Here is a 15,552-nt window from a genome sequence, read left to right as displayed (position 1 = left end):
GAGCTGTGGTGTCAGAGTAAGTTTGTGCTGAGTAGATTTAAGTCAAGAAGAAGCGATCTCAAGTAAAGGAGAAAGCATGGACACTAACGTTTAAGAAAAGTAGYGAAACCAAGAAGAAAAAGTATTTTCCTAATTCCTTACTTGGTACTCAGCCAACGAGGTAATTTGTCTGTTTTTGTGTTATAGAAGTAGTTTTATTCTACGATTGTCTTTATTTTAAACAAGCTAATTGTTGTCTTGTCTGTTTTAGTTTTCACGGTGTGTGTATTGAGTCTGTACCAAGATGGATTCAATAAAACCATCAGTAGAGAAAGCCACTTGTGTCTGTCGGTACCTGGAGGAATTACAGATGTTATGTTTCATTCTCTCTCACAGCTGAAATATGAGCTGAAAAGTGCTTATTTCAGAAGTTTATTGTGCTCAAATGACCCCTTTTAGGACAGATATGTTAAAGGTTCTCTTCAAGTTTAGTAAGCATTACTTTAAAAATAAAATTTCTGTTTTTTTTCCTCAATGTTGTAAATAATGGAATTGACCTGTCAAATGATACTGAGATTCCTAAGATGGTGATGTTCTCCTTATTTAACCTGTAAAAAACTTGGTGCTTGTTTGTAACTAACCCAAACGTGTGTTTATTTTCKTTCACCAGTCTGAACAGGACCTCCTCATGGGACTTCCTGAAATGGTGAATATTATTCTTGTTATTGTCTTTTTAATATGATGTTTACTTAAAGTATTGTTCAGATTCAAGTCCCTCTGCTCCAAAGTATTCCTGCACATATGGAGGGACGGCTGTTCGTCCACACGAAGCCTCCCACATTTGGTGCAGAGCTCTGTGAGCACTCACCCTCATGCTCCCATTTGTTCTGATTTATAATGAACGTGTGTAGCTTGAGCTGCAGGCCAGCTATGACGAGGTGGTGCAGGAGCTGCGTGGGCTGGAGGTCGAGCGAGAGACTCTGTTGTTCCAGGTGGACGTCCTGCAGGACACTCTGGAGGGTGTAGAGGAGCTGCTGGCTGAAGCCCAGAGGGAAGCTGGAAAAGCTAGTTTGGTATGCAGAGTCCTCACCAACACCAAAAAACAAATCAAAACAAACAAACAAAACAAAACAAAAAAAAAACTTGCCTTTCAAACAGCTGAGTTCTCAGCCTTTATTTTATGAGCTTGTGGTTCTTAATGGCACAAAAACAAGCCCCTGGTGATGTTGGCTTCTGTTTATTTCTAGGAGCTGGAACAAGAGAGAGACGCCAGGAGGAAACTGGAGAGCCTGGTGAGCTCTCTGCTGCAGGAAGTGGAGAGAATAAAGGAGGTAAAGTGGGAACTGAAAGGAGAACTATAACAGAATTACTGCATATAACAAGTACAGATTTATGAACTCTGTTGTTTTTCTGTGTATGTTTATGGTGGGAAAAAAACACGTGAATTGTTTTATGTTGGATGATTGAAAACAATATGATGTTTTTATTAAAAGTGTCCAGAGTTCAGAGTGACAGAATGGAAATATTACAGGAAAGAGAAGTAAATTCTATTACTTCCCTTTAAATTCTGTGAGAGAAAATGAGTCTGTTGTAGGTTTGAATTTAAGATTGTGTTTGGAGGTAGTTTATGGTGGAATCCAACCCTCTGGCTGGCTTGTAACTGTTAGGTTAATCTTTTACTTACGATTTACTGTAATGTTGCAGAAAATCCCTGTTTACTAAAAAAAGATATATAGCCTCAACTTTAGTAGGAACGTTGTTGACAATGAAATCTGATCTTGTACAAATTGGTTACAAATTATTTAGTAATTAACATTTTGATCTAGGGCTGGGCAGTATGACCTCAAATTCATATCATGGTATAAATTGAACCCCTTCACGGTAACGGTATATATGGCGGTAGAAAATTATCATAAAAAGTAAAGATAATGTAATTTTTAGTTTGTTTTTTTTTTCAGAAAAATAATCTTAATCAAACCCAGCATTTTTGCTTTAATATCTGCCTCCCATACATTGAGCTTCTGCCTGCTGAACTTATCAGCTGCTGCTCTTCTGCGCTCTCATCTTCATCATCTTCGTCATCAGAGCAGACTGTTACATTAACAAGATGGATTTACGACTGMACGAACGTCCACGTCTTTTTTTAGTATCTCTGTGGGTAACAATACATAAAAAACAAGTTTTTTTTCTCCGACAACTTGGGTGTGGAAAACTACAGTTGTTAAAGCTTCGCTCTGCGGGACGTGCAGCGAGAGGAGAGGAGAGGAGAGGAGAGGGAGGAAATGATCCCGCGACACGACGTAACTTTTCTGCAGCAGGAGGAGGGAAGTTTGAGGATTTATTCTCTGTATACATGTTTTAAAACGCTATAATTTCTTCATTATATTTCAAACTCCTGCTCAGTTGTCTCTGCACTCGCAGCCCTGTTCACACAGGTGTGATGAAGTAATGACGACAGGACGGTAGAGGGTAAATTTCTACCGCATATACTGCCCAGCTCTATTTCGACCCATATTAAATTTAATATGCCAACAAAAAAACAACCCTAATTATAAAAGTAGCATTTCATTAAAGAATACATATTGCCTCCAGCCTTGTTGGCCAAAGTTTTGAACATAGATGTTGTGCAAGCTGTTAGTACTCAGAATATGTGTTGAGGATGACTCTCAGCTACTACCACACCCGATTTGAGCTCAATAGCTGTAAAATAGGCAGAGTTATAATTATTTTTGGGTTGGCTAAGGTTGATTAGCTGCGGCAACTAGCTTGACTTTAAAAGTAAAACAGCTGTAATTGTTCATCCTGTGATTATTTCCTAAAAGTTTATTAAAATGTATTTAGTGATTCATGAGATTTGTTTTGGCCACCAAACAAAAACACAAAGTCAGTTACATATTAGGATGTTTTCATCAGTAGAAAGCGCAGCATTTCTTCAGTTTTTATATTTAACTTCACAGGAAAAGAATAACAAGCCCCCTGCTTCAGTGGACGCGACGGATGACGCAACAAGAGGAGAGGCGATGAATCATGTTGCCTCGGCGGTGATTAAAGGTGCAGACAGAGAAGAAAAGGACTCCTCGCCGTGTGGAAACAACAGCAAAGAGCAGGAAGTGTCAGCCAGAGGAGGACCAGATGAAGAAGGCATCCTGACGAAGCTGCGGAGGATGGTCAATCAGCCGTTGATCCCGTCTCTTGCTCTGGATAACCCGGTCTCCACCGATGGAGTCCTGCGGAGACCGTACAAAACCGATGCGGAGGAGGGCCGCGATCTTTCCCCGGACAGAAACGACTCGGACAAAAGTGCCTACGAGGACGCCTCCGCTGAGACTCCAGAGCAGGAGAAGATGTTTCCAGGCGACGGAGAGCTGCCTCACGATTCAGACAGCAAAGAGAACGGAGAGGCTAACAGCGAGAGCCAGGAGTCCAGGAACCCCGAGGGCTGCGTTTTGTCTTAATTCTCACAGGTTGGCAAAGTTTGTCAGCAATCTGGTACAGATTAGAGCTTTTGACTTTATTTTCAGTTGCCATTTCAAATAAAATTTTGTTTTAGTCACTTTAAGGTAAATTGCCAAACATTTGTTAGTTTCAGCTTTTCACAGGTGTTTGCTTCCATAAGATATATTTCTAGATCTGCTCTGAAATCATTTTAAATACAGCTTTTTGTAAGTAATGATTATTATTTAGGGGATTTCATGGATGTTTTTATAACCAAAATAATAGGAAAAATTCCCAACAAAGAAGCTCAGGTTTGATTTTTATTAAATTTTATACATTACTTTTTGTTTGGGGCAAGCATCGAATTTTATTTTTATTTTATTTTTTTAGTTTGTAATAACTTTAATTTTACATTTTTACACAGGGACAAAGGAGGGAAATTACATCTCAGTTTTGGTTTGATCCAAATCAAGATTCATCTGTATCCAAAATCCATTGAGCTCTGTARGAAAACAGAAAAGGGATTTGGTGTCCACATTTTTGTTTCACTCCAAAACACAGATTTGTTTACCTGAAATCAGGTTTGTGTCGTATTTGACACGATGACTGGGGTTCGTCTCTTTTCTCCACATATCTAAACCTGTTCATACACTTCATTTGACTTGTTTTGCTCAGATGTTTTGAGGAAATTTAAGTGTTTGCACTTTTTAAGGCTCTAACATGTTTATCAGATTACAGAAGCAACATTCCTTCAACCAGCTGTGTCACTGAGAAACAGTCAGCTGCATGTTCGGCTGTGTGTTTGCACATTTTTTATGTCTTCACGTGGAATTTGTCACTTTGGGTGTCTGCTGTAAACATTTTGTATTTTTTTTTTCACACTTTTCCTTCTGCACTGAAAGCAGCTGGAAAGCCTTTCACCTCGGTTGTGATTCTTTGCATGATCACATTGTTTTATAAACTTTAAAAAAAGGTTGATTTGTGTCATATATTTGTAATTTTGCACGCAGTACTTTCACGTATTTAATCCAACCTATATGTCATTTATTGCAAAACCGATGCCTTTAAATGGGGAATTCTTTTTTATCATTTTTTATTTCCCTGTTTTTTGTTTTAGTTTTTGTCACAAGCACTTCAAACATTTCTAAAACATTAACTGCTTCTATTAGAAATGATTACCATAATTATATAGAAACTTGAATGTCTGTAGAACGTCTGCAGCTGCTTTTATTGTGTTTTGAAGCAGCTTGAGAAAAAGTTTTGCCTTTATCACACATTCCTGTTTCACCTACTGCTGGTTCCCGTGCTAATACTTGACTGTTTATTGTGTTTGCTGMCAAAATATCACCATCGGCTCGGATGCCTTGTTGTTTTTCCTCTAGAAAAACAAGCGTAGTGTCGTCTGGGGTCGGTGTTTAAACAATCTTCTTGTGTCATAAATCATAAAACATGTCTCTGTTGGATGTCAATCAGGTCAAAAAGGATTTTGTTTATCCTGTAAAAAACCCTTTAAAATGTTACAAGAACGGTCAGCAGTTGGTTTTTAAATGTATCACCTGATCAGGTGGGTAGTTTTTTTTTTTTTTTTGAAAACTCTTAAAACGATACATTTTTTTTATTCGATTTCTTTTGTGAGTGATCATTTCTGTCTTTTTCTAAGCTTTGATATGTTTGGCTGTAAACGTTGAGGAAGACTTCTATTGGAATAAAAAGGGACAAATAAATGCAGGTGTTAGTTTGTCATTTTCTATTCAAAGGAAGTGAGGAAACACAAAAAAATGTCTTCCACGAGCAGCTTTATTGGACAAAAACAAGTTTGCTGCGGTGAATTTTAATCACATAGAAACTACTTCATAGACTGATGATTTCAAACGAAGCAGTTCAGAAAAAGCTCAACATGTAGCAGAGTTTGTCCACCAGATGGCAAAATATACTATTATTTAAAGAAAAATCCCCTTGAATAGATTTGAGTTGAAACAGGCTGCTTTAGTTGAACACTGGTTCCTAACAGCCTGTAAGTCTTCAGTAAAATAAAATATTTAATATCACCTGAGATGATTTTATACATCCCAACAGCATTCAGAAAATAGTGGGCCTGACATTCAAGATCACTCATTATTAGGAAATAAACTGAAAATTTTTAGGGCGAGTTGCGAAAAAAGTAAAATCAAAAAGCAACAATGTGACTCCTCAACAAAAACAGCTGAGTTCTGACAGAGCAAGGGTTAAAACAGGCCTTTTTCCTTCTTTAGCTTCAGTTGTTTCCACTGRGGCAGGCCCACAAAGTCGTCTTTGGAGACCCCGAATATGGAGAGAAAATCCGAGTCACTGAGGTGTTTCTGGAAAGAAAAAAAGTCACAAAAATTAGTGAGCGAAAACGCTTCTGACTGCATTCTGAAAACAATAATGTTTACAAGAAGAAAATGATCAAAGCCATTGCTTTTAGAAAAAAATAGCTTCTATTTTTCTAAAAGGGACTGTTCAGATCATTTGTTGTGGGATTTTGTAGCAAAAGTTCTGATTAGGTAAYAAGTGTCTTACCTGTTTTACTCTGACCAGATTAACCCACTGACCACAGTCCAAACTGGGCTGAGATTAAAGTGGACTACTGCCGTTTAAATATGACCCCAAACTTACAAAACAATTGTAGTAATATTAAGATATAAGATATAATATGATATGTTAAATAAATATATAGAATAGAAACAAATTATATTTACATAGATACATACATGCACCTTTTCATAATTATACTCAGAATTAGTCTTTTTCCAAACTCAGACTGTTTAGAGTTACCTACATCATGTAAGATATTTATTCATAATTTTTGAAAATAACCTATAAGTCAAAATATTGAAACAATCACAATAATGACTGAACCAAATCAGTACAAAATAATTTTGTCTGGTTTCCTTTATTCTTTGCAACCTTTCCATTCAGATGTTGATTCAAGGATCACTGAATAATTTGATGTGCTGTTAACTCACGTTCAGTGGAGTTCACCCTTATCATGTTTCTGTAATAGTTTCACAGACTTTAGATGCACAGTGATGCTGGTTTAACAGCCTGTGGTCACCGACTGCAGGTCTCTTTTCTTTAATAAACACACATGAACACACACCTCCTTCACGCCGGGGTCCACACCTTCAGGAAGCTCGTTGGCTTGCTTTCCAATCAATAAGTCTGGTGGAAATAGTTGAAAGCTTTTTTCCTTTTCAGCAGAGCTCTCCTCCTGGAAAATTACATTAAGGAAACAAAGATACTTGGTGTGTGCAGCATTAATAATTGAATTCAGCACATCAGCATCACTCAAAGAAACACACGAAGTTTCAGGTTATAGGGAACAAATACAGATTATTTTTTTAAATTATTCTTAACTTTTGTTCCTGATATTTACAGTTAMAATAATTCTCCTGCCAAAACAAGTAGGATTGTTGTTTTTTTCTTCTGAAAAGTTTTAAAAGACAATAATGTTAAATAAGTAACTATTGCTTTTTTTAACTTGTTGTCATTAATGTTAAAAATATGTGAGCAATAGTTAGCAAAGCTATACTTTTCAGTTTTGATATGTAGTTTAACACTTTTTGCATTCAAGCACAGAAGGAAAAACTAAAATATTACTTCTCTTTAAAAAGGTTTCTAAATAACGTACAGCTTTAACAATAATAGGTGCTGCTTCTTCTGCCAGCTCCTTCTTCAGCTCTTCATAGCTTTTTCCTTCCTGAAATWAAAAAAGCTTTTAGATTTTTCATCTGTTGAATACTTTTCAATTAGCAATTTGAAAACCCAGAACTCACACTCCATTTGGAAGGATCCCAGGCAGTAAACCAGCCTGTGAACGTGGGCGGCTCRAAGCCCTGCTTGATCAGGATGATGGGCGTGTCTGGGTCTCTGTTTCCTGGGTGGGTGCGCAGGTACTCTTGGCTTGTGGTCACTGCCTCTTTACGCTCCACCTCATTGGCCTCCTTACCAATCCACAGAAACAACTACAGCAGATGATTACAGGGGGAAAAAAAGGATTCATGGTGGGCACACACATAAACAAAAGCTATCATCTGTGTTTWTCCGTTCACTTCCTCCTACCTGGTCCCATGTATCCAGCAGCATGACATCATCCTCGCTGAGGTCATCCTGAGTGAACTGAGTTATCTCACTCACTATGAAACGACCCGTCTTGTTGGAGCATTCGAACAGGCGTGGCTGGTGRTCTACAACCACCTGCTGCAACCTGCAGGAAACAAGGCTCAACTCACAATACTGCAAATGTAGTTCCTCTGCTGGAGTGCACCTGAATATTGGGTATTGTTACTATTTTCAACACAGATTACCTCTTATCATTTGCRTAAGGTGTTTTCCCTCCAAGTAATTCCCAGAATTCAACAGGCTCCTGACCCTCTGCCACGATCTCCTCAAAAGCTCTCTGCAAGCCCTGACCAATCACAGCGCTCACCTCTTTGGCCATGGCTCGCTCATCCCCACTCGATCCCTAATTTAACAATAACAAATCAGTTTATTGATGCAAAAGTCTAATTTCTTTACACTTTGCTTCTGAGGACTCTGAGTATAAAAGTCATCTTRATGAAAAGTTTTTTCATTTATTTAATTTTTGCCTTTTGTTCATTTTCTGCTTAGTGTTTGTACCTGCTCATGACATAATGTGAAGTGAGCTGTTAAAAAATAAAAAATGTTGACAAAAAGAGGACAACAGAAGAAGTGTCAGACCTAAAAAAAATAACCATGACTCTTGAACGATGTCTGAAAGTCATGTCTTTAAGAAAACCATCAGAAACCTGAGACAGGACCTGAAAGATTCATCGTCTTTCGATTGATCATTGATTGTATGACAATATTTACAATAAGAGTGTCTTTCAGATTGTGTTATCTTTAGTATTTAAATGGGAACAAATTGTGTACTTGTGACAAGCTGCTTGTATTACTGCCTAGTAAGTATTTTAGCCAGTTACTAAAGACCCAAACTAAAATTATTTTTGTTGACCGCCATGTGTCTATATATAACTGATCCAACCCTCGAATTTTAGAGCTATTTTATGCCTGAATGAGTCAAAGGGTCAGAGTTAAGAGGCCTTCACAATAAACACTAAACTATTTGAAATGATCAGGTACTGGGTTGAAAATGAGTGAGAGTCCAAACACTAAAGAGTTTGGCTCATTTGACTCAAGATATAATAAACAAATAGGTGCTCAAGATTTTTGCACAGCATTATATAGGGAAAAGTTATTCTAGATCCTAGAGTACAAACACAAACCAAAAAGAAAAACAGGCCAAAAATAATTTTCAACATTATAATGAACATATTGTGTTTTGGATCGGCCTCTCTTACCTTTCCACACCACAGATAAATCCCTGACTGGCTGTTGAGCAGAAACACGTCGTTGGAGTTCAGAGAGGAGGCCAGAGCTGGAACCTCGATGGTTTTTGTATTAAATGAGTCAAAACCTCGAACTTGAAACAATCTTATTGGAGGTGGAGGTTCAGAGGAGCCTTTTCTAGAGGTGCCCCCCTAATTAACAAAAAAAACAAAAGAGAGAAACGTGTTGGGCACTAGTTTGGTGTCTGAAATCAGATTGTTTCATTAAATGATTAAAAACGCAGCCATGGTCTCACTTCGAAGATAACCATTTTTCCCTTGAAAATGGCCATGAAGTGTCTTGGTTCCTTCCCCATYGTTACTCTCACTTGAACTGGCTCATCGTTGTACTTTTGATCCAAGGTCACAGCCTGAAACGCCGAAGCAGCCAGTTCATCCTGAGTGGCATGACGCCCCTTTAATGATAACAAATAAAGTATGTTAATTCCAGAACCACAATAAAACATCTTTATGTTTCAGCAATAATCAGCGTCCTCACCTGCCATATGTAGAGGAGATAGCATTTCTTATTGTTCACCAGGTACGTATAAAGGATCAGGTAGCAGTCTCCTCCATAGAAGTATCCATAGGTCTCTGGGTCCACTGGGACCAGTTCCAGATCCTCAATCCTCCACACCTGGAAACATCAAGACTGGATTCACTCTGAACCAAGACATTTGCATTTTCTGCAAAATGCAAATGCTGAGGGCAAAGTATCTGATGAAATTTAGTGATGAAGCTGAAACTGAATAATAAATCTAAAACTAGAAGCAAAACAACAGCTGAAAGTTACAAATAGTAAAACACTAAAAGGATGAAGTAAGCAAAATGCTAGATACAGATTAAAAGTGAAGGCTCACTAAAGCCTAAAAGAAGCTAAAAACAGCAAAAAGTTCAGTAAAAATAGCAAAAGACTAAAAGTAAATGAAAAGTATTTTATAATTATTATTATTATTATTATTATTATTATTATTATTATTTAAATTGAAGCTCCAAGATCTGGTTTATGTGTGTCATGCAATAATTTTGGATCCAGAGTCTGAGCACTATAGGTGAGGTTTTATGTCACGCTTCCTCCTCTGCACGGTGTCTCATTTAAGCATGAAATAATTACCCATAGCTAAGCATATTAGAAAAATAAATATCTGAAATTATAGCAGTAAGATAAGAACTTAGGTAACCAAGAGTCAATGCCTGTAAAAAGAGGATTTTTTTCTTCAAATTTTAACTAATAGTGCTGTTTGTATTACATGGGAGCTGGGGGACCAAGAACTTGTATTGGAACCAGGCTTTGGGGATGCTGGCCCCATTCCAGCTTCAATTTCCCAAAGATTATCTAGTTTTCTTTAACAGACAGTGGTAGATGAGAAAAAGCAGAATTTCAAACAAATTATATGCTACACCACTATATGGTTGTACTAACATTAACATACAAACACTAAATAAAAAAACTATTAGGAGCGTGGCTAAAAATCCCCAAACCATAAAACCCTTGAAGTAATTATGGCTAAAGCTTAAAAAAACTGTTTCCTCACACACTGTTAATGTTTTAGCTCTATCCTGAGAACTGCAGGTTTGTTCAGTGAATGTTTATATGATTTTTATGTTGCCATGTGGGGTGACAATGTTAGCCATGTAGAAAGCAAAGCTTAGGATTGAAACAACAATCTCTTGTAGAAATGTTTTCTCTTTAATCAAAAGCTCTGACTACAGAAAACAATGACACCTAATAGTTTGCTCCTCTTGGCAGAGTTGTGAGCTCAAGTAATGTCCTGAATGTAATTTTCCAGATGACAGAATCAGCCTTCTTATTGAGATGCATTGTTGACGACTGGTGTACCTCCACTTGACCTGTCCCGTTGTCCACCATCCTCTCCTGAGCAGCAACCTCTGGCATTGTGTGCATCAGCGAGGCATCAAATTTCTCCTGTGTGATGTGAGCTTAAACAAACACCAGAAAAAATAATTACAAAGTAATTAACTATTACTGTAAAGTTTATCTGTTTAAACATTAAATATCTTGTCTTTATCGTCCTGTATTCAACTGAATATAGGTTGAAATAGGCAAACTACTGTATCGTATTCTTTTTTATGTATGTTTTACATAACGTCCCAACTTCATTGGTATTGGGGTCGTAAAAAATCACAAGCCACCGATTGTTACTAAAAGAAGAGTTTGCCATATTTATTCGTGTATAATACAATCTCATGTATAATACGACCCTGCCTCCTTTTTTGAGCTTAAAAAGCATAAAAAAAATTTAATCCTCAAACTATCTCCAGTTTCATACAGACTTCAAGATTTTTCAGTCTTTGCAATCTTTATACATATCAGTAAAATGATTATTGGACTGTTCCTTTTATTTTAACATGTGTCATTTGATGCGCCAACACAAAAGTCAGACACTTCACATGAGATTTGGGCCATCTTCTGGCGCAAAAGCAGATTACTTCCTACCCGCGAGCATTCCCTCTGATGGGGAAACTTTTTTCAGGGATACAAACTTTTTCAGAACACTGGTAGACAGCAGCCATTACAGACGAACATGTGTTTGTTGTCGTTCGAGGAGCAGCCCGGTTACATGCTRATGTCATTAGTTTGCTATCATTACTAAGGTGCAGGACTGCTTTCCACCCTTTTTTTCACATCATGTTGCCTGCCTGGATCTGTTATTATCTCGCTCTGAAGCACGGAGGAGTGTCTGAGGTACGCTCGTTTCAACTGCTTTTTACTACACGGTCTCATTTCTGGACTCAAGCATTTTGTGAATGAAGCCGATACTTCAGTTAAAATACAAAAGTAAAAATATTTATCCGAGTATAGTACTACCCCCCAACTTTATGGATGATTTTATGGATTTAATTTTACGTATTATACTTGAATAAATACGGTATGTCTTTTCTTTCCCCCACTTACCAATTTTCCCTCTGGTGTTTGCTTTTCCTAGGCCTTGAGTTTGATCCTTTAYGGTCCACTTCTGGAAGAGCTGCCTGAAGACAGCTGACTCTGCCCCATCATTCACTGTCTCTACGTTGGTGGTCATGGGGTAGTTTTTGGCTTTGATGAAGTCCTGTAGCAGCCCAAACAGCGACAACACCAGAACTGAAACACCAGATCAGTCAAACAAAAGCCAAAGGTGTTGTGTGACTCACCAAAGCTCTGGACATGGCAGCCTGTCTTTCAGCTTTGTTTGCTTTCTTCCCCTTCCAAACAAAAATCTTCAGCCCACCTTGGTCCAGAATATAGCAGTCCTAAAGTCATAATTGGGTCAGAGTACAATACTTTCTTGAGTTTCTTAAATTTGCTTGAATCACAATAGAAGTTTGCAGAGATTGAAGTGAATTGTTGAGCGTTGCTCTGACTCACATCATGGTTGAGAAGATCCTGAACCAGAGGTCGTGTTGCGACCTCTGCAACCTTCATCTGACCGCCTTCATCGGACACACTGAGATTAAAGGTACAAACATGTAAACAAAACAAAACCGGGTTTAGGAGAAGCTCATGCCACCGATGAGGCGCAGGCTCACCAGTAAAGCGTGAGGTTAGCCTTCACTTCCTGGTCGACGACTTCATCCGGCTGCCCCTCTGTCAGGTTGGAGGTTCTTGCACCGAGAACACTGTTCATGAGCTCCATGTTCTGAGAAGAGCCGCTCTCATCGTTTCCCTCTATCACTCTGATCTCTGCTCGGCCTCCTCGCTCACGGTCCCGGATGTCCTTGGACAGCAACATGGCCTGTGATGGAGAGCACACAATAAAAGGTCAAATGTTAACATGTTGCGTTAGTGCCAAGACTGTTTTCATGACATGTTGAATTCAGTTCTAATCGATTGTTAATTGATTCTCCATTAACTGTTACATCCCCTAGTTTTAACACAGTGAACATTTTTCATGGTTCCAACTTTTTAACATTTATCTTAATAGTTTGTGACAGTTTTCACAATTAGCAAAAACTTGGTGTGGTAGTAGTTGTCCCCGACACATGTTTTGAGCCCTACACATTACACATCATATTTGTTTGAAATTGTTGCATTAACTTTTGGAATCCACCAAGTCTATTAGTTAATAAAATATCTCTTGAACTGCGGTACAAACTTCACTGAAACTCTCAATAAGGACTCCTTGGGTGTACGTCTACAACTGAACAACATTTTGAGTCAACTCATTTCAAGACGGATGGCACAGATAATTGACCCGGGCAAATTTGCAGATTTCAAAATAAAATCTGATGCAATTACAACTTTGAGCACTAACTGATCCTGCAATAAAAGTAACAAGATTGCATGTAACACACTTTGACCAAGATAAGATCATTTGATAAGTTTTCCAGCAGATTTCCCTGCAGGAAATGAGCTATCTCTGAGCAAAGAAAAGGTGTCATCTTACAGCTCTGAACCTGATATTTGCTTATTGAACATTGAGAATGTGTGTCAATGTGTTTAAGTAAGCAGGTATCTGAGGTTATTACTGTGATTTGTTAAAGCAAAGCCTATGAAAGAGCATCAAGTCTTTGATTTAAGCTGAACCATTAATGACACAGACTCCTGTAGTCTCCTTACTTTAAGCCGTTCCTGTTTGTTGCTCTTTGGCCCGTTCCACTGCACGATGGTCTTTCCGAGGTCTAACAGGAAAACGTCACCAAGGTTGAAGCTGTTCCAGCTCATCTCCACCTAAAACACAGCAAAACATAAAGAACTCTTTCTACACGAAGCCTCTGTCCCATGATGTCATGAACAATTATGGAAATTTGGCTCACCTCTTTGGCGACGACTCTTTTATTCCCCTTCACGTGAAGCAGCCTCTGTATGTTGTAGGAGTTGGTTTCAGTGTGCCTCATGCCTGTTGCAACGCCACCTGCCTTATATCTGAACAAAACAAAATGATTATCAGCATGATTTATTTCATTTTTTCCCAACATGGCACCATTGTTATTTTATTATTTTTTTTACTCACATTATTCCCTGTTTGAAGTAGCCCCTGAAAATATCGGACTCATAGTTCTGAACCTCTCTGTACTGGATCGGAGAGGAGCCTAAGAAGTCATCGAGCTGAACGGTGTAAACAGCAGCTGCTCCTTGTTCATCCTGAGAGGACTCTGAACCAATCCAGTAGTGGATGTTATAGCTCAAAGCAGATTTCAGCTTCTGCGTCTGCCGACATTCAGAACAATGCCGTTTAAAGAACTTTGATTTATTTTTTATTGTCTAAAGTAAAATAGCAGGGTGTCTCATTGGACAAAAAAGCTTCACAGACTTACAAACAGAACTATATAGCAGTCGCCCTCATAAAAGTTGCCATTGGATTTCTCAGGAACTTGAACCAGCTCCATTTTCTGTTGCACAGAGACAAGAAAGTGACATTTTTACTTTCAGGTTTACCGTCGTTCTTTTAAACAACGTAGTTTATCGAATAAAACTGTAAATATTGTGAAAAGTTAAATCAAATTACCTCAATTCTCCAGATTATAATCCCGGGGCTGCGAGTCACAGCTCTGAATGTGTTCTCCATATTGCCTCGATGCAATCTGATTTATTTAGCGACACCTTTGTTCTTTCTTTTTTCACAGAATTAAAAAAAGATTTGTTATAAAATTATCACAGATTTTAGTGTGTTGATCTCACAAAAGTCCCCACCTCCTTTGTCTCAACAAACAAATCAATAATTCACTTAAATAAAAGCCTCACATTTCATATAATTTCAAACCTCACCTACCAGGTAAGCTCATCTGAGGGGCTCATATGATCGTCCAGCAGCTGATTTCCTGTCTGATAAACAAGAGACCCACAGTTCTCATCCAGACGGCCCTCCTAAAGAAATTTGCCTGCCTTTTTGCATTTTCAGGACCTGTCATGATGTTTTGCCCAATCATGGAGGCAGATTTGAAATCCTGTAGGCAAATGTGCAGCAAAAGGAAAAGGCATTGACTCATATTCAAATACACACACACACACACATTGTAACACAGATCACTTTTCATCATCATACAACCACATTTACATCAGATACGCTGTAAAATATGATCAGTATATACTCAGATATAAACTGCTCCGCTGTTTTAAACCCACATTAAGATCTGTGGCTATTTTGAGTAAAGCAATAATAATTAGTCGTATGAGTGATTTGTAGTATTATAGAAATAATACTTATAGGTTTAAACCAGTAATTCATGACATACTTTAATGACCTAAGTTTTTATGACATGCTGCTTATACACAAATAGAATGATTGAAGTCAGAACAAGATTTGCTGACAACAATCATAGATGTCACTTGTATTTATCTTTGTGTTTTCCTTGACCCAGCATTTCCTTAGGATGAAATCTTGATTTATTAAGATGACATAATAGTGTTTGTTAAACAGTRTATATGAGGCCTCAACTGCCTCAAAGAAGCAGGAGCAGAAGCAGAAAGCAGGGGGACAGTCTGGTGGCTCAACAGTATGTTGTTTCACTGTGTTCCTGTTGTTGCAAATAAAACTCAGCTGATCATCTCATGGAGTACCTTCATTCTTGGACCACATATTTCTGTCTTTGTTAAATAAATATTTCCACGACAATTTGGCGTTGACGAACAGGATCTACGCTGGAAATCCACGGGCCGAGACCAGAAGACTTCCCTCTGATGATCCTCGGGACTAAACATTTTCTGAGTGAATGAGGAGCTGCTGGTCTGGACTAAGACAATGGGCCTCATGCAAGAACCGTTCATACACACAGATTTGTTCTTAAGTTGTGCGTACGAGTGATTTAGGAGAATTTGTGGCATTCACCA

General features: G+C 38.2%; 2 protein-coding genes across 2 annotated transcripts; one reads left to right on the top strand and one right to left on the bottom strand.

Annotated features, from left to right (window-relative positions):
- Positions 1 to 649: 649 nt before the first annotated feature.
- On the top strand, positions 650 to 5,138 carry LOC106532336 (uncharacterized; the record flags this gene model as incomplete). The annotated part of the gene is given in 4 exon segments (XM_014028374.1): positions 650 to 685; positions 891 to 1,052; positions 1,227 to 1,310; positions 2,937 to 5,138. Coding segments are annotated over 4 exon segments (780 nt in total), but the record flags the coding sequence as incomplete, so codon positions are not given.
- A 66-nt stretch (positions 5,139 to 5,204) lies between these two features.
- Positions 5,205 to 14,527, bottom strand: avil (advillin). Its single transcript, XM_014028373.1, has 20 exons — positions 14,495 to 14,527; positions 14,231 to 14,336; positions 14,040 to 14,114; positions 13,736 to 13,932; positions 13,539 to 13,647; positions 13,342 to 13,452; positions 12,312 to 12,517; positions 12,151 to 12,229; positions 11,937 to 12,035; positions 11,701 to 11,854; positions 10,624 to 10,724; positions 9,283 to 9,420; positions 9,041 to 9,199; positions 8,757 to 8,936; positions 7,743 to 7,900; positions 7,498 to 7,642; positions 7,212 to 7,400; positions 7,067 to 7,135; positions 6,536 to 6,646; positions 5,205 to 5,753 (listed from the first exon to the last, which is right to left on the bottom strand). The coding sequence occupies exons 2-20, from the start codon at positions 14,288 to 14,290 to the stop codon at positions 5,640 to 5,642; spliced, it is 2,454 nt and encodes an 817-aa protein (XP_013883827.1). The 5' UTR covers positions 14,291 to 14,336; positions 14,495 to 14,527; the 3' UTR covers positions 5,205 to 5,639.
- Between the last annotated feature and the right edge of the window lie 1,025 nt (positions 14,528 to 15,552).

The sequence above is a fragment of the Austrofundulus limnaeus genome, unplaced genomic scaffold (assembly GCF_001266775.1).
Source record: "Austrofundulus limnaeus strain Quisiro unplaced genomic scaffold, Austrofundulus_limnaeus-1.0 Scaffold753, whole genome shotgun sequence".
Classification (NCBI taxonomy): Eukaryota; Metazoa; Chordata; class Actinopteri; order Cyprinodontiformes; family Rivulidae; genus Austrofundulus; species Austrofundulus limnaeus.
This window is presented reverse-complemented; position numbering and strand designations above follow the sequence as displayed.